The sequence below is a fragment of the Rhincodon typus genome, chromosome 8 (assembly GCF_021869965.1).
Source record: "Rhincodon typus isolate 14 chromosome 8, sRhiTyp1.1, whole genome shotgun sequence".
In the NCBI taxonomy this organism is placed as follows: domain Eukaryota; kingdom Metazoa; phylum Chordata; class Chondrichthyes; order Orectolobiformes; family Rhincodontidae; genus Rhincodon; species Rhincodon typus.
In genome coordinates this window covers 24,412,773-24,439,954 of record NC_063339.1, presented here as the reverse complement: position 1 = coordinate 24,439,954, position 27,182 = coordinate 24,412,773, and the positions used below count along the sequence as shown (strand labels likewise).

Here is a 27,182-nt window from a genome sequence, read left to right as displayed (position 1 = left end):
AAATAGTCCTATTTCTTATGATATTGTGGTGTGACAAGATCATTCAAAAAATCCTAAATCCAATGACACACAGAGCTCCTTATTAACATTTAGGGGCTTGGGCCAAAATTGGGAAAGCTGTCCCACAGACGAATCAAGTAATAGCTGACAAAAGTAAAATACTGCAGATGCTGGAAATCTGAAATGAAAAGAGAAAGTGCAGGATACGCTCAGCAGTTCTGGCAGCAAGGACGGAGAGAGAAACAGAGTTAATGATTCAGAGTCTGATGTGACTTCTTCAGAACAGACTCAAAATAAAAACTCTGTTTCTCTCTCCACAGATTCTGCCTGACCTGCTGAGTTTCACCAACAACCTATTATACTCATTCTCACAGAACTTGCCATACATTGTTCCAGACATCACTATCACCATCCCTGGATTTGGCCTGTCCTACCCACATGACAAATCTATCAGAGGTACCAGCGCAGTGGTCTACAGTCAGGAGGGAGTTGCCGTAGGAGCTCTTAACATTGACCCCGGACCACATGAAAGCTGTTGCATCAGGTCAAACATGGACAAGGAAACAACCTGCTAATTACCAATGACCGCTCCTCTAGCCCAGTGCTCCTCCATGTCGAATACAACTCGAACTATGCACAGGGCAATGGCGCAGAATTTACATTAGGTGAGGGACTTCAATACAAAGACATTATCAAGTCCCAAAAGACATAGCTACAAGACCAGATCTGCAGAAGGTGTTGAGGGAACCAACATGAGGGAAAAACTACTTGACCTTGACATCACCAAATGATGTCAAGGGGTGAACAGGATTGGATACGAAAGATAAAGCAAACTTATGGCAGATACCAAGGCTCAAAACAGTGGGTGCCCTAGTGGAGTATAGAAATGCAAGGTGTTACATACAAAAGAAATTAGAACAGCAAAGAAGGGACATGAGAAAACACTGGAGGGTAACATTAAGGATAATTCAAAAGCATTTTATAAGTATACCAGGGGCAAGAGAATATCAGGGAAAGAGTAGGAACCAAAGTGGCAATCTGTGTGTGGAGCTGGAGACTTAGCTGAGGTTTTGAAAGTGTACTTTGCATCTGTATTCACAATAGAAAGGGATGATGTAGGTCTAGAAATCAGGGAAGGGGACTAGGATTATATTTGGACAAATTGTCACTGAGAGGAAGGAAGCATTCATGTTTTTAGCAGGCTTGACAGTGGATAAATCCCAAATGAGATGTATCCCAGCTGCTGTGGGAGGCAAAGGAAGAGAGTGCAGGGGCCATGACATTAATTTTCAAATCTTCTCTGGCCACAGGATGGGTGCCAGAGGACCGGAGGTAATGTGCTATAATTATTCAAGAAATGGTAGGAATAAATCAGGAAGTCTAACATCTATAGTAGGGAAACTATTGGAAAAAAAACTATTGGAAAGACTCAGGTACAGACTTAATCATCATTTGGAAAGACACAGACTAATCAAGGATAGTCAGCATGGATTTTTCAGAAGAGACCATGTCTACCAAATTTGAAGGTGTGTAGATGAGGGCAATGCTGTTGATATATTGTCTATTTGGAATTCAATAAGGCTTTTGACAAGGTCTCATGTGGCAGTCTGACTAAGAACCTAAGAGCCCATGGGATCCAGGGCACTTTGTCAATTTGAATCCAAAATTTACTTAGTAGCAGGAAGCAGAGGGTGCTGGTTGAAGGGTGTTTTTGTCTCTGGCAGCCTCTGTCCAGTAGCATGTCACAGTGTTTGGTGCCAGATCCCGTACATTAATGATCTAGGCATGAATGTAGGAGGTATGATCAATAAATTCACATATGACACAAAAATTGGTGATGTGGTAGATGATGAGGAGGTAAGCCTTAGACTACAGGATGATGTAGATGAGCTTGTCAGATGGGCTGAAGAGTGGCAAATGGAATTTAATCCTGAAAAGTGTGAGTGATGCATTATGGGAGGGCTAACAAGGCAAAGGAGAACATGTTAAATGATAGGACCCTCTGAAGTATGGAAGATCGGAGGGACCTTGGTGTGTATGTCCTTGAAGGCAGTAGAACAAATAGATAAGATGGTTAACAGGGCATATAGGATACTTGTCTTTATTAGTCAAGGCATTGAATACAAGAGCAAGGAGGTTATGATGGAGCTGTAAATAATGTTAATTAGCCATCAGCTGGAGTACTCAGTGTAGTTCTAGTGGCCATGCTATAGATGGACATGATTGCATGAGAGAGGGTACAGAAGAGGTTCAACAGGATGTTGCCTGAGCTGGAGTGATTCAGCTATGGAGAGAGACAAAATAGGCTGGGGGATGTTTTCCTGAGAGCAGACAAGGCCAAGGAGGGACCTGACTGAGGTGTTTAAATTCTGAGGGGCATAGATAGGTTTGATAGAAAGATGATTGCCTCCTCCTTAGTACAGAGGTCAATAACCAAGAGGTCCACCCTTAACGTGGTTTAGAAGAGATTTGAGAAAAGCTTTTTCTTCACCCTGAGGGTGGTGGATATCTGGAACTCGCTGCCTAAAAGGGTGGTAGTGGCAGGAACCATCAAGACTTTTGAGAACTATTTAGGTGAGCACTTGAAACCCTGTAGCATTCAAGGCAACATGCCAAGAGTTGGAAAATGGGATTCGAGTAGATGGATGGTTGATGATTGCATGGACACAAAAGACCAAATGGCTTTTCTCCCTGTTGCAAAAAGCTCTATGACTCTTATCTGTTACCATTACCATGCTAAATTCTCTACTATCAACATCATCTGGGTTACCATTGACCAGAAAAGGAAATATCGTCTCACCACATAAATACTTTGGCTACAAGGGGAGCGCAGAAGCTGAGAGCGACTGTGGTAACTTGCCTTCTGAGTCCCCAAAACCTGTCCACCATCTGCAAGTCAGAAGTCAGGCTTATGATACAATGTTCTCACATAGGTTCACATTAAAAGCTGGGACAGTTTACAGACTGTGTGATGACTTATTTATATTAAGAACGTAATTAATAAAGAATTAGGAGCAGAAAAATGCCCATTTGGCTTCTCAAGCTTTGAACAAGAATGTCCTATTAAAAAGAGACACAAGCAATAAATTTAAATCAGAGACGTCCACTGAAATGAAGTAATGTAAGAAATGTTAAGTTTTTAAATAAATAGTCTGACTTCAGAGTTACTATTAAATAATCCCATACTTAGCACATATTTACCCTGCCACTCATCAGACTTATCCCTGCCTCCACCCTGCTGGACCTGACTCTACGCCACTGCCCCATTCCCTCCACCAGTTTGGACCGAAACTGCATCCCCCGCTGCTGTAGGTTCCAAGCTCTCCTACCAGCCCTTACCTAGCCGAATCAGTGCATTAGTTAGCTTGCAACCCTGGTAGCCAGCCCTTTCCACCACATCCTAACCAGCTGGCTTCGTATTTAGCTAGCACCCTACTCACTACCCATCTGATACCCTATGCCTGGCATCCTACTCACCTGGCATTGTACTCCTGACACTCTATCCCTGCTCAGCTCGCACTGTACTTGCCTAACACCCTACCTACATGGTGCCTAGCACCCTACCTACATGGCACCTAACACCCTACCCAGCTGGCTCCCTACACACATAGCACCCGCTCCTACCGCGCACCCACCTGGGCACCCTAGCCTCCAAGCACCTCAACATCACATTTACTGAATATAGTCTCCCTGTGACAGCAGCTATCAATATGACTTAAAACTTCAGAATACAGCAACTAACTGTTGTGAAAGGGGGATATGGTTTACTTTCCTCTGATAGGCCTACACTATGAGATGGAAGCACAGCTCTGCATTCCTGAGGCAGACCTGACCAGAACTCCCTTCTTTTGTCAGAAAAAAAGGTCTGGAATGGTAATCTGCATGAAATTACCACTCCTCAGAAAATCAGACCCATTTAAATAAATCGGAATACCATTTCAATTAGTGACCACTGTGAATAAATCCTGTGTCACAGGAAATTGTGCATGCCTGACAGCATCTGTGGAGTGAGAAATAGAGTTAATGCCTCAAGCCCAATGAAGCTTCTTCGAATCCAAACCCATACTGGATTCAAAATATTAACTCTATTTCCTGTTCGACAGATGCTACAAGACCTGCTGACTCTCTCCGGCTCTTTCTGTTTTTATTTCAGACTGCCAGCATCTGCCAGTTTTTTTTTCCTTTCTGTTAGGAAGCTCTGCACGCATCTTATCTCGGGCTAACCAAGTGCAGGCTGAGTCACAGAAGAGACTCAGGCTGCCCTCGTGATCAGCCCTACTGGCTGTATCCATCCTTGACAAATAATGGCCACTTGGCCATACCTAACAAGTTAAACACAAGAGACCCTCCAACTTTTCCACCTCCCTCCACAATCTGGATGGCCAAATATCAGAGGTGTGAGCTAGTTACAGCCAGAAATTGAGGAACAGTGCTTTCTAATAACAGAAACAGAAACAGAACTGGAACCTCTTAGAACATAGACTAATGCAGCCCTCAAATTTTACAAGCAGCCATGGATTCCCTGGATGATTTAGAAACCTATTGGATGAAACTGCTCCATGCAATACTCTCTGCAACAGCTCCATAAGGCAAAACAGATTTCTAAAACATTTGAAGAATGTCCTCGTTGAAATGATCAATAAGAATGCAAAGAGGGAAGAAAAATTGTGTGTTCCCCTTTTGCTTTATACAGCACAATTAATAGAGGAACATAACTAAGTGTTGCAATTTATTTTTCAATCCAGTGGTGTATTTGATCACAGCTTTCATCTATACTGAATTACACCATGTGCTAAAAACCATACTTTTTCAACGCATGAACCAGTACCTATCCCTTTGCTCAACAGAAGCTAGCCTCTAAAGCACCAGCCACACTCTCTTACTTTGCAGAACTACTTTATTAACTTATAATTCAGTTTCTTTGCCTCTGTGGACAGACTTTTTGCAACACAACCTCTTTAGAATTAGAATTAGGTTTATTGTCACATGTAGTCAAGTACAAAGTACAGGAGTACAGTGAAATGTGTGCAATGTTGCCACATACGGCGCTATCTTAGGTACAAAGTACCTACGTATAAATCTTAGCTACTAAAATAGAGAAAGAAAGAGAAAAGCTAAAGGTTCTACATTACAGTTCATAGTATAAACTAGGAAGATAAAGAAATAAAGTTAAAAGATAAACATTATAGTCATTCTACAGCCTGCAGTCTGTCCACACTGTGGCCTTTCCACACGTGGTCTCGCTCTCGCCACACTGCCAGGCTCAAGATCTGTGACAGGCTGGCCATACCAGGCCCCAGCCTGCTGGCCAACCTCTCCAGGTCCCCAGCCCAGCCGTGTATCAGCAGGCCATTCCACTCGGCCCTGGACCTGTGACCGCTGGTTATCCCACTCCGCTCTGACCCTGTTAACGCTGGTTATCCCACTCCGCTCCGACCCTGTGACCGCTCGTTATCCCACACCGCTCCGGCCCTGTGACCGCTGGTTATCCCACTCCGCTCCGACCCTGTGACTGCAGACCATCCCGCTTGGCCCTGGCCCATTGACCGCTGGTTATCCCACACCATTCCAGCCCTGTGACCGCAGGCCATCCCGCTCGGCCCTGGCCCATTGACTGCTGGGTATCCCACTCGGCTCCAGCCCTGTGACCGCAGGCCATCCCGCTCGGCCCTGTGACTGCAGGCCATCACGCTCGGCCCTCGCCTACTGACAGCTTTAAAAGGATCCTTTCATAGAATCCCTACAGTGTGGAAACAGGCCCTTTGGCCCAACAAGTTCACACCGACCCTCAGAGCATCCCACCCAGACCCATTCCCCTATAACCCACCTAATCTACATATCCCTGAACACTACAGGCAATTTAGCATGGCCAATCCACGTAGTCTGCACATCTTTGGACTGTGGGAGGAAACTGGAGCACCAAGAGGAAGCCCACACAGACACAGGGAGAATGTGCAAACTCCACACAGACAATCGCCCGAGAGTGGAATCGAACCCGAGTCCCTGGCGCTGTGAGGCAGCAGTGCTAACCACTGAGCCATCATGCTGCTTTAATAGGGTCCTTTTCGAAATGTCAAGCAGTAACTAGTGGGGTTCCACAGGGATCGGTGCTGGGACCCCAGCTATTCACAATGTATATCAATGATTTGGATGAGGGAACAAACTGTAACATCTCCAAGTTTGTGGATGGTACCAAGTTGGGTAGGAGGGTGAACTGTGACGAGGATGCAGAAATCCTTCAGCATGATCTGTATGGTTGGGTGAGTAGACAAATCAATGGCAGATGCAGTATAAATTGTATAAATGTGAGGTTATTCACTTTGAAAGCAAAAACAAGAAGGCAGATTACCACCTGAATGGCTGTAAATTGGGAGAGGGGAGTATGCAGTGGGACCTGGGTGTCCTTGTGCACCAGTCGCTGAAGGTAAGCATGCAGGTGCAGCAGGTGGTAAAGAAGGCCAATGGTATGTTGGCCTTCATTGCGAGAGGTTTTGAGTATAGGAGCAGGGATGTGTTGTTGCAGTTATACAGGGCCTTGGTGAGGCCACACCTAGAATATTATGCGCAGTTTTGGTCTCCTTTTCCGAGGAAGGATGCTCTTGGTCTCGAGGGAGTACAGTGAAGATTTACCAGGCTGATTCCGGTGGGTCTGAAGTATGAGGAGAGATTGACTAGGTTGGGATTGTTTTTGCTAGAGTTCAGGCAAATGAGGGGGTATCTCGTAGACACTTATAAAATTCTAACAGGACTGGACAGGGTAGATGCAGGGAGGATGTTCCCAGTGGTGGGTGTGTCCAGAACCAGGGGTCATGGTATGAGATTTCGGGGTAGACCATTTAGGATGGAGATGAGGAAACATTTCTTCACCCAAAGAGGGGTGAGCCTGTGGAATTCATTACCACAGGAAGTAGTTGATACCAAAACATTGAATGTATTCAAGAGGAGGCTAGATATAGCACTTGGGGCAAATGGGATCAAAGGTTATGGGGAGAAAGCAGGATTAAGCTATTGAGTTGGATGATCAGCCATGATTGTGAAGAATGGCAGAGCCGGCTCAAAGGGTCGAATGGCTGCTCCTGCTCCTATCTTCTATGTTTCTATGTTTCGAAATGTCTGCAAAAATATTGGAGGCTCTTTTGTAAACTTTACAACATAAGCTGATTCATGTTACTGAGAAAGAAAGATGCATAATAAAGGGGAGATATCCATTTTTAAATTGGATCCTGAAATTGACCTAACTGACTCATAGCTACATCACTGGAGAAAATAAAACACTTCCTAGCACAGAACCGGTTACTTTTCAAGCTATTGTGCAGATAAACTACAGGGAAAGATAAGGCAGAAACTTTATTAATTGTTCCTGAACATACACCCTGAAAACATTATCTGGTTTAGGAATAGTAGTAGAACTTTGGTTTCAAAACATTGTCCAGTATTTACTGCAAGCTATTTATTATTCATCATAATATATTGTTCATTTAGTTTTTTGTTTCTCCTTGTATTCCCTTTATCATCTGAGGTTGCTGAATCTTTCTGTATTCTGAGTTCTCGGGATCCTATTGCAACGGCAACTTCCTAATATATCACACTGTTGATTTGCTTGAGGTTTTCACTTAGTTAGCTAAATTATAAGCATGTGGATCAGATTAGCACCAATGGCACCATGTTCAATCTGCATTCTAGATGAGGTAGACTCAGGATCTGCCTCCTTTTCCTATCCATGATAAAATAAGATCATAAGGTATAAGAGCAGAGTTAGGCCATTCAGCCCATCGATTCTGCTCCACCGTTCAATCATAGCTGATATGTTTCTTGACCTCATTCTCCTGCCTTCCCCCGTAACCTTTGTTCCCCTTACTAATCAAGAAGCTATCTATATGTGTCTTCAATACACTCAATGACTTTGCCTCCTGAACATTCTGTGACAATGAGTTCCACAGAATCATCACCCTCTGGCTGAAGAAATTCCTCCTCATCTCAGTTCTAAAGGGTCCTTCCTTCAATATGAGGCTAGGCCTTTGGATCCCAGTTTCTCCTACTAGTGGAAACATCTTCTCCTCATCCACTCTATCCAAGTCTCTCAGTACCATCTAAGTTTCAATGACATTCCCCCCCACCATCCTTCTAAACTCCATCAAGTACAGATCCACAGTCCTCAACTCCTCTGCATATGACAAGCCCTTCATCCCTGACTTCATTCTTGTCAACATCCTGGACTACCTTCAAGGCCAGCACATCCTTCCTTAGATACAGGGCCCAAAACTGCTCGCAAAATTCCAAATCTCTGCTCTTATATTCTAGCCCACCTAAAAAGAATATTCATGTTGCATTTGCCTTCCTAACTGCCAACTTAACCTGCATGTTAACCGTAAGAGAATCCTGGACTAGGACTCCTAAGTCCCTTTGTGCTTCAGATTTACAAAGCTTTTCCCCATATAGAAAATAGATTATGCCTCCATTCTTCCTAGCAAAGTGCATAACTTCTCAGAACAGGTACACATCTAAATATTTCTTAAATGTTTATGAAGGTTTCTGCCCTGACAGGCAGTGAGTTCCAGACTCTCCTTAAGCCAGGACACTGTAAAGATGATTGGAGTCTAAACTTGTGGCAGTGCCACTTCCAAATTGGCCATAGGAAATGCTGGACTTTGGGCAAGAATTTCAGACCCAGCCAATTAGGTTGGGAACAGAGGTGGCTTGGCCTTAAAAACATCTGAGATGGGCATTGTGCCACTTTCCATTTTGGCCAAGGCAGATTCAAGGGCAGCAGGGGTCCCGGGTGACATAAGGCTCATTTAAAGATTTGCCAAAGGTAACTTAAGAAAACTGACTGGGACTCTCCAGCCTGCCTCCGGATCCTGTTGTGACGAGGAGTGCACCCAGTGAAGAAGGATTCCCTGTCTCACTCCATGGTCATGATCTGGTTGCTTTCTCTATTTTTACACTTTCTTTTCAAAATGTGGCTGAGTGGGCACACTCATGTAGGAATACCCTTTTAGTTATTTAGTTTGCACTGGAGCTGGATGCTCCTGTGAAGTTGGAGGGTCTCTGATGGGCTATGCAGTCTCAAGAGCCCACCCCAACCACAGTCTTTTCTTGTTCACAGAAACTGGCTCTATGCCAATGAGGAGGGCAGCCTGGTCTACATTGCAGCAAGCGAACTGTTACACCCAACCTGGGATCAGGCACAGGATTCACAATCAGTGCTGAGCTCTGTTCCCCAGCCACAATGTGAAAATTCAGCCCATCAATTCCTTTGCTTTTAAGAGTCACTTTTTAATTGTCTACAGGTGACATACACAAACACACACACACACACACACACACACACACACACACACACACACACACACACACACACACCCGACCTCTATAGAATAAAAGCCTTCAATCATTTCTGCTTCTATATCGTGAGCACAGGCTTTGCCTCACGTGGACAGTGTGCCTGAATTTGGGAGCTTGCCACATGAAATCACAAACACCAACCCTTGTTGTAGTCCTTCACCATCCTGCACTAGGCACCAACAAGTTCAGAGAAATAAAGACAGCTTGTGCTGGAACAAAGAGCTGGTGCATCTAACAGGAAGTGGATCCAGACACCATAGTCCCTAAATCCCTCGGGCTGAAATCCCAGTACCACTCACGGGGAAGCACCAAGATTATCAGCCAGCTAGGTCCTACCTCAGTTAGGCTGAGCCATCAAGTAGAGTAGTGGACTTCCTGCCTACCCATCCTCACACCAAAGTGCCAAGTCAGAGGGTGTTCCCCATATCAAACAAAATCAGAAATTGCTGAAAAATACTCAGCAGCTCTGGCAGCATCTGTGGGGAGAAAGCACAGTTAACATTTCGGGTCCAGTGACCCTTCTTCATGAGTTCACTCTCTGTCTGTGGAGACTGCTCCTTTTAAGGCCTTGTGAAGCCTTGTTAAATACCAAAAGTTAAACTGCTGGTTATTCAGAGTCCAGTTCCACTTGTTCTTGGGCTTCATTGCCAGACCCTATTGGCTATAACAAGCCTTAGCAGAACACATCTTCTGTGAATCTAGTTCAGGCATTAGTGAGCAACCAATAATACAATAAATAACTAATCCCAGGAAAACCATAACTCGGATGTTATTTGTACCACTCCCACTGCTTAGAATGGCCACATTAGTACTAATTTCATTTATTCACTATCAACAATGAATAGTAAAGCCTATCTCCACTGCTGTGATTCCTTTGGACCTTATAGATGCCCAAAAGATGAGTGCAACACCTACAGCTGTCACGAAGCCATGCACCTCCCAGGCAAAATAGCCCATTTAATTGGCACCATCACATCCACCATTTTCATGTTTGACCCCCTTTCAGCACTGACATAAATTGCTCCAGTGTTAACCATTTACAAGATGCTCTGTAACTCAACAATCCTTCTTTGACAGCACCTTCCAAACTCATGACTTACACCATCTAGAAGGACAGCAGATGCATGGGGACTATAACCACCTTCAAGTTCCCTTCCAAGCCATTCAAAGTCCTGACTTATTCCTTCACTGTTGCTGGGTCAAAATCCTGGAATTTGCTTCCTGACAGAACTATGGAGGTATCTACACCATATTGGTGGCAGCAGTTCAAGAAGGCAGCTCACTACCACCTTCTCCAGGGCAATTAGGATGGGTAATAAATGTTGGGTCAGGCAGCAATGCCGACATCCTATGAACACCTTAAAGAAAGATTGCTGTTAGATGCTGCATCCGCTGATTTCCTGTACAGGATACAGACATGTCTGTGACGAGAAAATTGTGAGAGAGACACTTAACAGCACTGATACTTCTTTTGATTGGTTGGAGTCTGAGTGTCTCAGTTGGGAGTGTTCATTCCACTAGTTGAAAGTTCAAATTTCAGGTTCAAATTCTACTCAAATTCTGTTCATACAGGAGTGGAACTGTGTTCATGAACTGCAAAATGCTTCCAACACTCTGCATCACTTGTCAAAGGAGTTTGAAGTTATGCAAACTAAACCCAGAGTCACTTATCAGAAATAAATTCCAAAGATTATACATTAACAAATACTGTGCAGAGGATTAATGAGATGCAAAGAACCATCCTAAACAGCTACAGCATTTGATGTATAATCTGTGCTAATTGTCCCTTACATACTAGCAGATGCTTCAGGCTATTTGCCTGCTTTAGGTAACTGTGCCTGATTAGTACGGACAAAGTAAGTGATGCAGTGTGTGCTGCATATGATCCTACCTGGGGTATCACGCTATGAATGAATGTGATAATCACACATAATGTAGATTGTCTCAGTTCATCCAAAATGGCAAAAGCAACCTGTTTATTTAATGCAGTAGTCCAACCATCTCACAAATCATTCCACACCCCCTGCCAACTCATGCTCCTTAACTTTACACAAGCTAATTTTCAAAATGTATTTAACTCACAGTTTTAATATGAAGCTGTAAATAAGCTTGTTAAAATTCTGCATGTACACAAGCTCATGTTTTCAGGCACTTGGAATCTAACTGAGCCAAGGGCCACTCTTTGCTACAATCCAGCTTTGGCGTTCAGTGTCTGAAATAAATAACTTTGCAAACAAATCTTATCAGCTTTTTTTAAACAATTGAAGGAGCTTGGTCTGGTTTATATTATTTTGTAAGTCACATGCAACACATTAGATAATTGTTGCATGTGACTTAGCATAGCCTGAAGGGAGATAAATAGATTTAACCTGGATGGAGCAAGTTATTTAGTACATGTTTGTAAGTGCAAGATTACAGCATTCAATTCATAGAACACAAGGGGATGAAACTGCTGCAGGAGTTCATACACTGGAAGCCAGAAACTTTCTCGTGAGCACCAGGAATATAGTGTGATATTATAGACTTCAGAATTTTAATAACTGTTCATGGACTGAAGGAATCAACCAAGATAAACTGTTATACATGGTCAGAAGTTGCACCTGAAGTCTTCACCTGACAAAGAGCCAGCGCTGCGAGAGCTTGTGATTTCAAATAAATTTATTGGACTATAACCTGTTGTCGTATGACTTCTGACAGTCGAACACCAGCACTTTTATATATGGAAAGAAGCAGCAATAACTCTGTCTGGAAATAAGCTGTTAAGTGACAAAGACAACTGTTACATCAAAGATTGAAAGCAATTAGCCATGTCGGGAAAAAGAAGGGGCCATGGCTCCATAAACTGTTTTGACACCTGCTTGACAACTCATGCTACAAGGATAAGTGACTGCCCTGCGGAAGAATTTAAGGAGTTAATCACTAGAAAGCTGTGTCTTCAAATAGACACTTAAGGCCAAGTGTAACAAGGAACAAAGAAATTACTTCTGATAAGGAAGCAAGCTGCAGTTCAATATTTTAGATGAAAGGGATTGAAACAATCATCAATATTATGACATCATGAACCTGAAGAATGAAAAACAGAATAAGAAAACAATTCTAAAACTCTCCCTCAGCAGAACTCCAGAGAACGGCATGACACAAGGATCGAACCCTGGATGTATCCAGAGATAGATGCTTAGATCAACATTCTAATTAAGAGGACCCATAACTCTTTTGTTGCAATTTACAATCACTATTCCACTGGGCTTTGTCATATTATTTGCTGGAAGATGTAAATTAAGCTCACAATTCTGAATAAATTGTTTCAGAAATTAATTTCTGAAGTACCACATTGCACACCTAGATAATTTTATGAAGCAATCAGCAGAAAAAAGTTCTATTTTGCAACAAAATTTGTTAGCAATTTTCTTCCATTTTTATGTTTAGAATAATACCTTGTCAGTAATATTAGAATGGAAAAGGAAATCATTAAACTAATTATTAAAATCATAGGTTCTCAAAGTTTTCTTACTGTGACCATTGATTGATCCTTTCAAATATGAAGTGCTCCAAGTAGTTTCCGACAGGGCCAATCAAACTTTCCATAAATATTATTATTTTAAAAATCACGAAAGTCTAGCCAATGGTCCGGGTTACTCAGTCAATTGCAAAGGAGTAGCACTCACTGCTTAATTGAATAAAGTTGCTCACAAAACTCTAACATTCTTTTAGCTTGGACTTCCCTTTCCCAAGGTCAGTTTGAATCTGGTGCAAAGTCAACAGGATTGCCATGCATCCAGCAATTGTAATATCATCATGTTGAATAGGCAATCAATCACATTGTAGAAATTCACATAGAAGTCCAAAATGAGTACTCATTTATTTCACTTGTACTCACATTTTGCAGAAAGTGAAATAAAGAATTAAAAAAAGATGAAGAAAACAACTTTTTTAATCAAGTTAAAGTATGTAGATAACTTTTTTAATCATGCTGTGGAAATTCGACATTCCAAAATTATGAAGAGTTTTTCAAGGCCAAGGGAGATTTTTCAGCAGTAATTATGAGTGCTGTGTGGTGTGTAAAGTCTTATTCAATAATATGTAACTTTTTCAATGCTTTCTACATTGAGAATTATCGTGTAGAAAAGCATGTTCTTATCAGCTCAGTGACTTTAAATTGATTGAAATCTGAGGGATCTTCAGAAATGCTCCTCTGGAGAAAGATAGAAATACAAGCAACATATGTACAGACTCCAGACTTTGCTGTCAGTTTTAGAGACATAATGAAGGAGAAAACTGACAATTACATTGTCATTACTACAGCAACATCTGGGCTGATATATCTAGCATGTTTCTTTCGCATTGCAGTCATTCGTCTTCAAGTTGTTACCAGCATGACAAAAGACAAAAGTAGTTATTTATTGTTGTTTCTCATTACCCAGACCCAGAAAGTTTCCAAATAATTGCCAATTTCTCTCCACAATAGCAATTCGACTTTGCCCTAATAAGGGGGCGGGCCTGCTTCAGTCAGTTTCTTCGTGTAAATAGAACAAGCTGTTGCATTTTGCATGATACCATATGGAAAGTCGGTCCTTGGACAAGAGACAAGAAAAAAATCAACTTGTGCTGTGTTTGCTTGATCATTTGTTTTTCCTTCCTGGATCTATCGAACAAAAGAAAGTTGAGTAAGGTCAGGATCATGATTTGTTGAGATGTGCACCCAGAGTTAATGCATGCTGACTTGGCCAATCTTTGAAGAACTGCCATTTGCAATCACAAACCCTATAATGTGTTCTTACCTGAAAGAAAGAATGTAATGGAAGCCAATAACATTTAATGAGCATTACCATGAGATTTTGGCATAAAAATATTGTTACGTATATTGTAATACATATTCAATTTAATAGAACAGTTTTCTCAATGTGGCCTAAAAGCTAGCTTTTGTGAATAAGATATAAGTTGATATGCTGATACTGTTTAAAAGAAATTACATCTCTACTGATACATTTTAAGTTTTACATTTTAGTCAGCATGTTGAAATTGTTTAAAAAATGTGTTTTTAGTATGTCACTAATGGCAGTTCTAATTTGAAAAGAATGTCTGCGAACTGAAAATCAAATTCAAGCATGTTTTGTAATAGACATCATGCTGAGGATTTTTGTCTGGGATAATTCCTGAAGGTCTGTTTACACGCACAAACAAGTGCACATAAAAAAAATTCAGAAGCAGTGGAATGCTTCCGAAACGTAGCATTTTCTTTTAACATTGGTCTTTCACTGCAGCAATTTGTTGACAGTTCTGTGAACTAATGGAAGATGCTAATTCACTTTCCAATTCTCCTTCTGCTTTAGCAAAGCCACATGGTGCTGATGATTTCCTCCCTGTGTTAATGTACGTGCTGGCAAGGACTAACCTGACATCATTGCTTCTAGATGTGGAATATATGATGGAGCTGCTGGATCCATCATTACACTTAGGAGAAGGTAAGGTTGCATCACTTAAAGTACAATATGGTGTGCCAACAATGCTCCCTGATGGGGATTAGTGAGCAACACATGTTAAATAAATTGACTTCATTCTTTCTTTACTTTAAATTTGACTTCATAATACGAATACTTTTTTGTTATTCATTCAGGTCAGTTGGGCTCTGCTGGCTGGGCCAGCATTTAATGCCTATCCCTAATTGCCCTGGAGAAGTTGTGGTGAACTGCCTTCTTGAACTGTTGAAGTCCATTTGATGCGGGCACACACGATGGGCTGCCCATCCCTATTTGTTCATTTCATGATGATGATGATTCACCTTCTTGAGCTGTTGGAGTTAATGAGGTGTTAGGAAGGGTGGGAATTCCAGGATTTTGACCCAGTGACACTGCGAGAATGGCAATGTATTTCCAAGTCAGGATGGTCTGTGGCCTGGAGGGAATTTTGTAGGTGGTGGCGTTCCCATATAGTTGATGTACTTGTTCTTCTAAATGGGTCTGGTCATAGATTTAGAAGGGGCTGACTAAGGAGCCTTGTCACTTTCAACAACTTCCGCACACATATCCCCAGGTTCCTCTGTCCTTCCACTGCTTTAGATACTTTACTGTTTGTTTGATGTTTTCTGTCCTCATGCTTCCGCCCAAAGTTAATCACTTCTCACTTCTATTCATTAAATTTCATCTACCCATTCAACCAACCTGTCTATACCTTCTTGATGTCTATCCTGATTCTCTTCACAATTCACTATTCTTGCAGATTTCACCATTTAGAAGTGCAGAAATATTTGTTTTCTTTTCATAGTATTAAGTCTGGTCTTTATTTTCATTTTTTGCCATCAACAATGAGAGTGGACAAACATGGGGAAGGGGTGCCCTACTGATAATGTCATTGGACTAATATCCAGAACCGCAGGGCAATTCTCTGGGGACATGGGTTTGAATCCCATCGTGACAGATGATACCAACTGGGCCCTTTGAAATGACCTAGCAAGCCACTCAGTTCAAGGGCAATTAGGTTTAGGCAATGAATGCTGACTCATATCCCATGAACAAATAAAGAAAAAAAGCAACTTTAAACTTATTGGTGTTGGGAGTGAGAGTTATGTGGGTGGAAAACTTAAAATTTTCAATTGCAACATCATGTTAAATGTCAACATTTATAACATGCAATCAGTTATAGCAGTTAATAAATGTTTTTGCCAAATTAAACAAGAAACAACAATGTTTTCATTTCTAATTGAAAAATCATACTGCTCTGCTCTATCTATTTGGCAAATTCAGCTGTTTTTATGCGGTTAGCCACCCTTAAAGTTGACAGATGTTATATGTTCTCCACCATTTTACAGATTCATAAAACTACAGTCCTAGCGCCAGATAGTTGCAGAGTTAAAAAGGATAGGAGAGAACAACAAAAACCAAAAGGAAGATTTGCATTCGTATAATACTTTTTGCCACAGCCAGATGTCTTAAAATACTTCCAATGAAGTACTTTTGAAGTGCGGTTACTGTTGTAATTCAATTTGTGCACAGCATATTCCCACAAACAATGATCTATTAATGATCAGGGCACAGGAGATAAGTTACCCACACCTCTTCAAAATTATGCCATGGATTCCGTCACATCCAAGCAAGCAAGAAGGGACCTTGGTTTAACATCTCATCCAAAAGAATGCACCTTCAGCAGTGTAACACTCCCGCAATACTACACTGGAGTTTAATCCTCAAATGGGGATTGGGAACATCAAGGAAAAGAGCCCTACTATTTGAGCAAGACCTATAGAAAAGGGATAAAACATGAAGGTGGACAAGAAACCTGAGCAAACTCCTGAGATGGAGTAAATGATTTTAGAGGCAGTTAGCGGGGTTTCAGCTTTTACCTTTAGGTTGAAGAATCCACTGAAGTCATGCAGTGGCTGGTTCAGCCTGAGTGACAGCAAAAAAAAACAAGGATGCAGAGCTTCGGCTAGAAGTGAGATGGAATCATCGTGGTTGAAGAAAGAAAGATTCAGTAATTGTTTATTTGCTGGACATAACATGGAACTTCAATATGATTCAAAGGATAATGTTCGGTATTCCTTCGAAGGTTAAGACAGATAACTGTAGACATAGATATATATATATATAACTTAGTTAAGTAAATAGGGTAAAAGAGTTCATTCAGCTAAGTGGCAGTAATGAAATTAATGGACATGGGGTACTATTGATTTAAAATGATGGATAGTTTCCGCAGCGCTATGCTTTAAATGTAATTAACACAAATGCTCAGTAACGCAAATGTTAAATAACAGAAATGAAAATTAATACAATTATTTTATATAGCAATAAATCAAGTTTTGATATAACCAAGTATTGTTGTGAGTTAATGGACTTTGCTCTGTTTCAGGATATTATTACTTAACAACAACCTATGGTGCCCTAGAACATATCAAACACTATGACAAACACACTGTCACTCGCCAACTTAGTCATGAGGTCCAGGACTCAATCCACCAATGGCACAGAAGACGAACCCTGAACATGAAACAAACATCTAGGTCATCCATGCAGGTGAGTGTTACAACAGAAGCCCAGTAAATCTATAAGTAAAAAGAATCACAAATATATCGAAGATTGTGATATGTGCCGAGTATGTTATTATCCTCTAAGTAAATTTGCCATTGTCCCAGAGGACTGCGCTCTCATTGGAGAGATTTGACAGGTGGTGAGTTTCACCTGAGGTTGACCACACCTCAGCAAGGTCAGGAAGGTACAGGAAATGAATCTGTGCTGTTGGCATCATTCTGCATCACAAACCAACCAACCTGGCTAACCAACGTCCTTATTATCCTATCACCGCTGGTGGTAGAGCTTAATCCACCTTGTCAACACTTCCCCAAGGACAATTTAATCCACCAGTGCTTTAATGCATTTCTTAGATGGCAGATCATTTTTAGCAGGGGTATTGGAAGTGCAGGTGGTACCAAAGGAAAAGGAGAGAAAAGCCATCACAACCAGTGGTTAGAAGGGGTGTGCAATGAATGAAAGTGACAGCAGTGTTAATGAGAGACGAGAAGTGGTACCTGGTTGACAGGTCACGAACGTTTCAGTATCCCCACAGGAGCGGCCCCAGACTACCCATGTGAGGGGCAGGATTCTCTCCTCACATGGGGTAGGAGCCTGATTCAGGCACCCCTCTGCCCTTGCTGACTCACTCTGTCCTGTTACTGGCTGTCTTCTACAGCAGTGAGAGAAAGGAAGGAATTGAGTGAGATGAGGGTGGGTAACACAGCTGTAACTACAGGTGCAAGTCATGGGAAGATGGTGAGGTCGTTAAGCAGGCACAGAGGCCATGCAAGGGGTGGGTGAGAACCAGTAAGATATGATGTTGCAGATGACAGAGAGTTTGGAAGAGCATGAGTCTTGTTGGCAGCTGGGTGCAGTAGCAGAGAGAAGAGTGTGGTACTTAACTTGGCAGAGCAGAGAAGACTATTGACCTTCTGGTTGGCACTAACCTTGGACAAGGCTGCCAGGGTCTGATGCTCCTTTGCTGGTCCCATGGGAAGATGACAACATCCCACTTTGCACCACCCCCTTGACTATGACCTCAGGTCCTTGTCACAGTGCCATCTTCCCCTTTGCTGCATCTTCCATAAACATCCTTGACTGAGCAAGGGTAGTTTTGGAATGCCAGTGCTAGTCCAGGTACACAGCATATTGAGCATCGGGTGCAAGAGATGCCAGTCTTTCAGCAAATATCTGCTGTGTGGTGAGTTGCTCTGGGAACAGTAGGTTATAAGATAGAGCCAGAGTAGTATGTGATAGATGCCTTGGGGCAGGGTGGGTAGTTAATGAGACATGTTTAATAATATAATGGTAAGATATGGCCTCAGGGCAGAAATCTGTCCAAAAAAATCAACACCATTTAGAACTTAGCATATTTTATCTAAATGAAGATTGCAGCGCTCTGAGATGCCAAGCAATCTGCGTATCCTCATGCATGTATCATAAGGGGTTAGTATGCAGTCACAGCAAGTAATTCACAAATGAAATAGAAATATTTTTTATAGGAAGAAATTGAATTGTAAATATCGGGGTATAATGTTTCAGTTATATAGGACATTGTTGAAACCACATCTGCCGTACAGTGCACAGTATCAGTCTCCCTTCTTAAGAAAGAATGTATAAACACATTGAGGCAGTTTAGAGAATGTTTACTAGACTTGGAATAGGTGTTTCTTTTCAGTCATTCATGGTACGTGGGCATCTCTGCCTGGCTAGCATTTATTGCCCGTCCCTCGCTGTCCATGACAAGGTGGTGGTGAGCTGTTTTCTTGAAATGCTGCAGTCCACCTGCTGTGGATTGACCCACAATGTCTTTAGGGAGGGAATTCCAGGATTTTGACCCAGTGATAGTGAAGGAATGGCAACATATATCCAAGTCAGGGTGATGAGTAGCTTGGAGGGGAACTTGCAGGTGGCGGTGTTCGCATGTATCTGCTACTCTTGTCCTTCTAGATGGAACTAGTTGTGGGTTTGGAAGGTGCTGTCTAAGGATTCTTGATGAATTTCTGCATCTTGTAGATAGTACACACTGCTATTTCTGAGCATTGGTTGAGGAGGGAATGGATGTTTGTGGATGTAGTGCCAATTAAGCAGGTGCTTTGTCCTGGATGATGTCAAGCTTCTTGAGTGTTGTTGGAGCTGCACCCATCCAGGCAAGTGGGGAATATTCCCTTGACTTGGGCATTGTAGATGATGGAAAACTTTGGGGAGTCAGGAGGTGAGTTATTGGCCATAGTATCCCTAGTATCTGACCTGCTGTTGAAGCCACTGTGTTTACGTGGTGAATCCAGTTGAGTTTCTGGTCAATGGTAACCCAAGGGATGTTGATCATGGAGGACTCAGTGATGGTAACACCATTGAATGTCAAAGGGCAGTGGTTAGATTGTCTCTTTGGAGATAGTCATTGTCTGGCATTTGTATCTATTAAGGAAAGGCTGGACTGGCTATGTTTACATCTGCTGGAGCTTAGAAGAGTAGGGGTGACTGGATTGAAAAGTCCAAGATGATGAGGAGACTTGACAGGGTATGTGTGGAAACACTGTTTCCCCTGATGGGAGAATATAGAACTAGGAGTCGTTGTATAAAAATTAGGAGTTGCCCATTAGAAACAGAGATAAGGAAGTTTTATTTCTCTCAGAGGGTTCTTTGGAACTCTTCTTAAAGAGGCGGTGGAGGCAAAATTCTTGAATATTTTTAAGGCGGAGGTAGACAGATTCTTAATAAACAAAAGTGTGAAAAATTACTGGGAATATGGAGTTGAGATTAAGATCAGATCAGCTATGGCTTTATTAAAGAGTGATGCACTCCCTGATGACTAAGTGAGCTACTTTGGCACCTGTAGTCCCCTTTCACCCACATGGGGAAGTTTACACATCCAAGGGCAGTGTACTGAATGCTGTCAACTGACACAATGGTTCTCCTCCCCATTTCCTCTGCGCTGGGGCACTGAACATTCCTGAAAGTAGGAAAAACTCTCCATCAGATCCAGGCCTCATAAAGTTAAATCTGAACAATGTATCTGCCTCAAGTAATCTGTAAGTTATGACCCCGTGCACAGTAATGAAACGCTGCTGGAAATTTTGGCAGAATTCAGTTTAATCACAAGACAGAGCATAGCCTCCAAATCCAGTTGTGAGCTCAGGCTAAACACTCTTAAAAGGCTGAACTCAATTTTTGAAGCAGAAAAATCAAACCAGCCAATTATATCAAAGAGGTTTCCTGTGGGCCGCATGTGTGTCATATCTTGTGAAACAGAGGATAACCACATAATTCACAACATAATGTATAGCATGTACTTTTCAACAGAATTTTAAAGTTTGTCTGTGAGAAATAAAGCTATTTTTGAAAATTAACTGCATTAGTATTTTAGGATGCAGGCATTTAAATTGAATATTAACTCAGTTCAAAACCTAAGTAAGGAGATTATATGGTTTTAATCGGATAGGATACCATTAACTTCTCCATGGGAAATGCTATTCTCTGTCCAAGTAATCCTGCACATTTTATGGATGTTGTAACGGAATACTAAGATGTCAAGTATAAAGTCATGGGATTATAAAATATGGACAACGCAGCCTGTTCTTTTAGCCTTCACAGAAACCTCTCAGTGACCTACCTCATTTTAACCAAGCAATCGTCCATCTTGTCCAGTCACAAACTTGACAGCTTTTATGAGTAACTGAAGGACAGTGGTTTGACTAAATGAAGGAACTCTAAATTACTAGTAATTAGCAGAGACAAATTTGAGAAATAAGCAGTGTACTAGATTGACCCATTGATCTTTAAGATCCACACAGGAAATCCCCTGTTTAAGTGATCTTAATGATAGCCTTCAGAAACAGTCCTGACCTTGGCAGGAAGCTTTCCCTTTGTTTTCAGTCCAGCCCATTTCAGGGTTAGATGTGTTTACTGCTAATTTATTGTCTCATTTCTCCTTCACTTAGGAGTCCTTTGATAGTTGGCAAATGTCCAAATTGAGAAACAACTAGAATATGTTGGCAGGGACAATAGCCGAATCCAATCTGTGCTGTGTGAGCATTGAAAAAAATGTTAACGTTAGGTGCAGCAGTTAAATCATCCACAGATGACCTTTAAATGGAAAGATTTCTAATGCAGAGGAAAAAGACTTTAGTGTGACACACAGTGATTTGTGGCTAGGTCTGCCTCAAAACAATATACAAACAGTTGCCTCCAGCATTTCACTTATTTGAAAGAAGGGATGTACATACATGTCACTTCCTGCTTATTATAAATAATGAACAGTAGATTTGTTGAAGAAACAACTGAAGTCTCAATGTGGAAAATTTGAGTATTTGAATTGAATTTAATTTAATTAGCTTTATTGTCACACGTACTGACATGAATACAGTGAAAAGTTTACGAGTCACCACTTATGACGCCATCTTAGGTACAAGGTACCTAGGTACAGATTCTTCAGTACAAATTTTTAGGGGAAAAAAGTAGAAAAATAAAGAAATATAAAGTCTATTGTTAGAGATCATAGGAATAAATTAGAAAATAGAAAATTGAACAACATTTTTGCAAACCCAGTCCATGCTGGCGCCCAGGCTCCAGTCATCACTGGGCCTTGACTCCAGTGTTGGATTTGTGTTAGATTCAATTGACTGTAACTGCAGAATGTTACAATTTTAATTTGAGATTAATTTAGGGTCAGGCTGCTCCTAATCTCCTGATCAGCAGCAATTCAGGGCCTCAAACTGTCAAGACTCTGTTTGCATCCAGCTGGGTTTTCCAGTCTCGGCTACAGCATCGACGTTTTTGTGCAGCCATTCAATGGGCAAGGACAGTGAACAGGAACAGCACAGAGGGCATACCCCTTTTATTTACCACATCAGCTCCAGCATTCAGGGAAGAGCTCAAAGCTGTCAGAGGGGCATTGCCAGTTGTGTTGGAGTGGCCAAGGGTGAGCAGTCATGTCAGGAGTTTGCAGCGGGCTGTTGTTTGGAAGGTTCTCAGTGGTGGATGTTAAGTAAAGGGATGTGGGTTAGTCGCATTGGGGATTACGGGGGGGCGGGTGTTGGATTGTTGGCTGGGGCCTCTGAGTGGTAGGCCATCAGCTTGAGAGGGTTCGGGGTATTAAGTGATCAGGTCGGGGTGGGGCTCGGTGAGGGTTTCTGCACTGACAAGCAATGAGTTCCAAACTCTCCCCACCCTCTGGGTGAAACAAAAACCATTTTTCTCATGTCCCCTCCTGCCTCATACAGAAAATCTACGCTCTCCAGTAATTGATCCCTTCACCAAGCGGAGAGGTGCCTTCCTGTCTAACCTTTCTATGCCCCTCATAAATTTATGCATTTCAATCGTCCTCAACCTCCACCTCAGTCCCATCTGTTCCAGAAAAACAACCCCAGTCCATCTAACCTGTCTTGTTAATGCTTTGGAAGCAGTTCAGAGAAGTTTTACCAGTCTAATACCTGGCAGATTATATTATGAAGAAAGGCAAGATCTGTATCTTTTGCAGCGTAGAAGAGATAGACGTGACTTAACTGAAACATATGAGATCCTGAGGCAATTACATGCAATTAGATGTGTAAAGGATGTTTCCTCTCATTAGAGAACCTGGAAGTAGATTTTCAGAGATTCTAGTAATAAGGGGTCTATCTTATATGAAGAGAAATTGAGCAGTTTAGGCCTATACCCACTGGAGTTTAGAAGAATGAAAGGAGATCTAATTGAGGAATATAAGATGCTAAGGGGAATTGACAAAGTTGATATACAAAGGATGTTTACTCATATGGGGCAATCTAGAACGAGAGATCATGGTTTTAGGGATAAGTGATAACAGATTTAAGACACGAGATTAGGAGAAATTAATTCTCTCAAAAGGTCATAAATCTGTGTAATTCATTACCCCTGGGTGTGATGGATGCTGGGAATTTGAGTAAATACGAACAGGAGATTGACAGATTTTTAATTAGTAATGGGATGAAGGAGAGCAGGCAGGAGAGTGGGGCTGATGCTGAGATAAGATCAGCCATCATCATATGAAATGAAGCAGCAGACGGCTTGAAGGGCTGAAAGGCCCCCCTGTTTCTAATTCTTGTGTTCTTATGTTTAAAAATAAGGGGTCACCAATTTAAGACAGAGATGAGGAAAAATATTCTCTCAGAGGGTTGTGAGTCTTTGTAATTCTCTTCCTGAAAAGGCAGTGGATGCAAAATCTTTAAATTTCATAAGTTAGAGGGAGATAGATTCTCAATTACTGATGGAGGACAGATTTTCGGGGTATGAAGGAATGTAGAGTCAAAATTAAAATTAGATTTGCCGAATCTTATTAAATGGCAGAGCAGGCTTAAAGGGCTGAATGGCCCACTCTTGCTCCTTGTTCATATGTGCGTACATTTGAGTGACGCCAGTAATCACTGAGGCACGCCAGGGATCAAGCAATGTAAGAACTGCAGAGTAAGGGTCACATCGCTAACCCAAGTCTCCGACACTGAGCTCAGAGATAGTTGCAGAAGACCTTACATAGTTTAGATCAGGACATCAGAAGTTTCAACTTTCTAGACAACTCTATTGCAGCTGCTCCATGTCAAGATTCCCCTGAGGTCCTGAAGTGTAACAGCTGTAATCATTTATGTATGAAAGGCATCGCCTTCTTGGCAGAGTCTTGGACCTATTCATTTCCACGTAAGCTTTTCAACCTTTGTTGAAAGGCTGTCTGTGCACGGGGCAAGAATTACATTTTATATTGCAGCTTTGCAAGATGACAAAGCTATCTTCCTCATATGTGTTCCTTCATACTTCTGTCCATCGAAAAATCCATTTGACTGTGAGGAATAATAGATGCTGTAGTGTGGACCTGTTGTTCACAAGGTCACCACATGGAGAGTTTGCCCTGTGTTAATTCAGTAGGGTGTGAGTCAGGCCAACACTTGGGGCAGTAAAACTGGTATCAGTCTCTCCCATCATGATTTGAAATAAGAAGATTCCTCTGGACTCCAGCTCCTCCTTGTTTTCTAGAGCTTATCACTTGTCCCTGTCAAGAGTAGTTTTTGTTTGAAAATGAATGAATGATCACTTCAAGACAGACAAATTTCTATAAGATGTTGATATTTCTAACCAGAGACATTATTACACACCTCAGGTGCAAGTGGGACTTGAACCTAGGTCCCCAAGCTCAGAGGTAGGGATACTACCACCGCACCATGAGAGCCCTTATTATGAGATGCTATTCTAGTTACAGTTTAGGGCTCCCTCTGCTGGCCAGAACTGCAACAGCTTGCTCCAATTATGCCTTAATTTGTTTCCAGTGATTTTTATATATAATCCTTTTTGTCTTTTTGTAGGATTTCCTGAGTATACACTTTTTAGAGCTTGGATCTAATGTCAAAACGTTTGCCATAAGCTCAGAGACAACCGCAGAGAAGCTGTCCAGTCAGTGTGCCGAAAAGTTTGGCATCTCAGAGACTGAGGACTACTGCTTGCATCTTGTCGTGGAGCAGAGGAGCCTGAAGCTTGCTGCTGACGCGATGCCTCACTGCCTCAAGAACATCCTTCACAAGAGCCAGCCACAAAAGGACTATTATTTTGTATATAAGCAGATCGACCTGTCGGAGCAAGCAACAAACCCACCAATAAAGAACCTCCCGACCTTTTGACTTTCTTATAATGAAATGATAGAGCTGCGTTATTTTTCTGAGAATTAAGAGAGGAAAAGGATGCAGTATTTTGCATGAAAATGTTTGGAGACTAACATGAAAGCCGGAAATCCTGGAAATTCACAGCAGCCCAGTGAGCAGCTGAAGAGGTGATCTAACCCTTTATCAAGGCTTCAACTTATTTTTCTTGTTAGTTTAGGAATTATTAAGTATTTCTGGTTTTTCTCCTCGATATTTTTGAATGTTTTTAAAACAATACTATTTATACGTTTTCTATGATTATATTTGTCTTTGGGGCACTACTTCCCTTGTTTCCTGTCTCTATTATTGTAAATGGAAACTCAATGAGGGGAGCATTTGACAGTCTGTCAAAGGTAGACTTGAGTGTACTAAAACTTAAAGAAATGGTGTGAGAAATACATGTTTGAAACTAATTTTATGGTTGCCTCAAAGATTTTGGTCCAATCACAGAAAATGACAGCACGACTAAAGTGCCAGTCTGTGGTCTTTATGGATATGCAGTCCCAGTCCTGTCTTTGTTAGTGCAACAGGGATTGGCTGTGTGATCATCAGGCAGTGAATGATCATCTGATCCCTGGAGATAAATCTGTTTGTTTGAGTGGTAATGTGTCTAGGTGAGCAGTGATGCTAACATGTCAGATAAGAAACTACCTTGTGGCCTGCTGCTAGCAATGTGATTCACAAAGTATTCATAGCTTGGTGAGAAACAAGAGGGCCAAGGCCATAAATGTATTTGAATCAGAGGATTAGAAATAAAAATCGAGGCATTGGTGGATTTGCGTGCACATAGCTGATGAGTGAACAGATTAAGGTATGGGAACGTAGATTTGAATGAGTTATGGTTTTTGAAACATGGAAGATGGTAGGTTAGTCAGGAGAGAATTGGTTTTGTCAAATCTGGGTTTAACTAAATATTGGATGAAGATGGCAGATATGCCCAATCAGGCAGAGATGGCCATTGTTGTACAGTTACATGTGACTACTTTTTGTCAACCCTGTTCTATTGTGGTATTTCACATGTTAATGAACAAGCAATGACCAAACCTTCACTTTTAAAATCTAATGCAAGGTGGCCATGCACACTTAGCAAAATTATGAATTTCACTCGATTGCATTGGATTGTAACTATTAGGAAGCATCTTTTGCTGAAAGTAAAGTATTATCAAACAACTCTCTGATATAAAAGCCAAAAGAATTGTGGATGCTGTAAATCAGGAACAAAAACAAAGTTGCTGGAGAAGCTCAACAGGTCTGGCAGCATCTGTGAAGGAAAAAACAGAGTTAACGTTTCGGGTCCAGTGACCCTTCCTCAGAACTCTCTGATATGTTTATTGCTGTCTGTTTAAAGCAAACAAATTATTGGAATGAGTGGCATAGGCTATGGATAACCTTTTCACGATGTCAGCTATTCAGCTGTTCCAGAGTCAACAAACATCACAAGGTGCATTGTAAAGGGGGGTTAACACATGAAACAGGCAGCAATCCGACCATCCACAGGAGATCCCCTTTAGAATGGTGCTGGCTAAAATATTGGGGGAGCTAAGTTGTCAGACCCCAGTTGAGGTTGTTGCTGCACAGTTTATGTCCACTTGAACAATTAAAATCAACCCCTATCATTTATGAAAATGTAAAAGAAATATGTGACACTTGACCATCAATATTTGTCTCAAACCTAAGTTTGTGCATTTCACAAGACGGGATAATGCATTGCACATGCAGTGAGAGTGGGATATGCACTGAAAGAGATGGGAAAATGGTTGTATACTTCACATGATGGTGGAGTGGGTGCATACTGTAAACAGTGGGGGAGTCAGTATATACATGATGGGGTGTGGGTATGTACTGTACACAGTGGGGCAGTGGGTGTATACACAATGGGGAATGGGTGTATACTGTGCATGATGGGGGAATGGTTGTAAACACAATGGGGGAGTAAGTGCATACTGTGCATGATGGAGTGGGTTTATACATGACGGGGGAGTGGGTGTGCACTGTACACAGTGGGGGAGTTAGTGTATAGATGGTGGGGGAGTGGGTGTATACACAATGGGGGAGTGGGTGTACACTGACAAGATGGGGGAGTGGCTGCATACACGATGGGGGAGCGGGTAGATACACGTTGGGGGATGGGGTGTGTATGTGATGGGGGAATGGGTGTATACACGATGGGGGAGTGGGTAGATACACGTTGGGG

General features: G+C 41.8%; 1 protein-coding gene and 1 long non-coding RNA gene across 2 annotated transcripts in view; one reads left to right on the top strand and one right to left on the bottom strand.

Annotated features, from left to right (window-relative positions):
• rin3 (Ras and Rab interactor 3) overlaps window positions 1–26,988 on the top strand; it is a 99,995-nt gene extending 73,007 nt beyond the window's left edge. Inside the window, exons 8-10 of the mRNA XM_020532253.2 lie at window positions 14,676–14,807; window positions 17,188–17,351; window positions 24,656–26,988. Of these exons, the coding sequence (XP_020387842.2) occupies window positions 14,676–14,807; window positions 17,188–17,351; window positions 24,656–24,967 (608 nt within the window). The 3' untranslated portion in view covers window positions 24,968–26,988. The remainder of the gene's footprint in view (window positions 1–14,675; window positions 14,808–17,187; window positions 17,352–24,655) is intronic.
• The window catches only part of LOC125483665, a 117,833-nt gene that overhangs the window by 72,898 nt on the left and 17,753 nt on the right, over window positions 1–27,182 (bottom strand). The window lies entirely within an intron of this gene.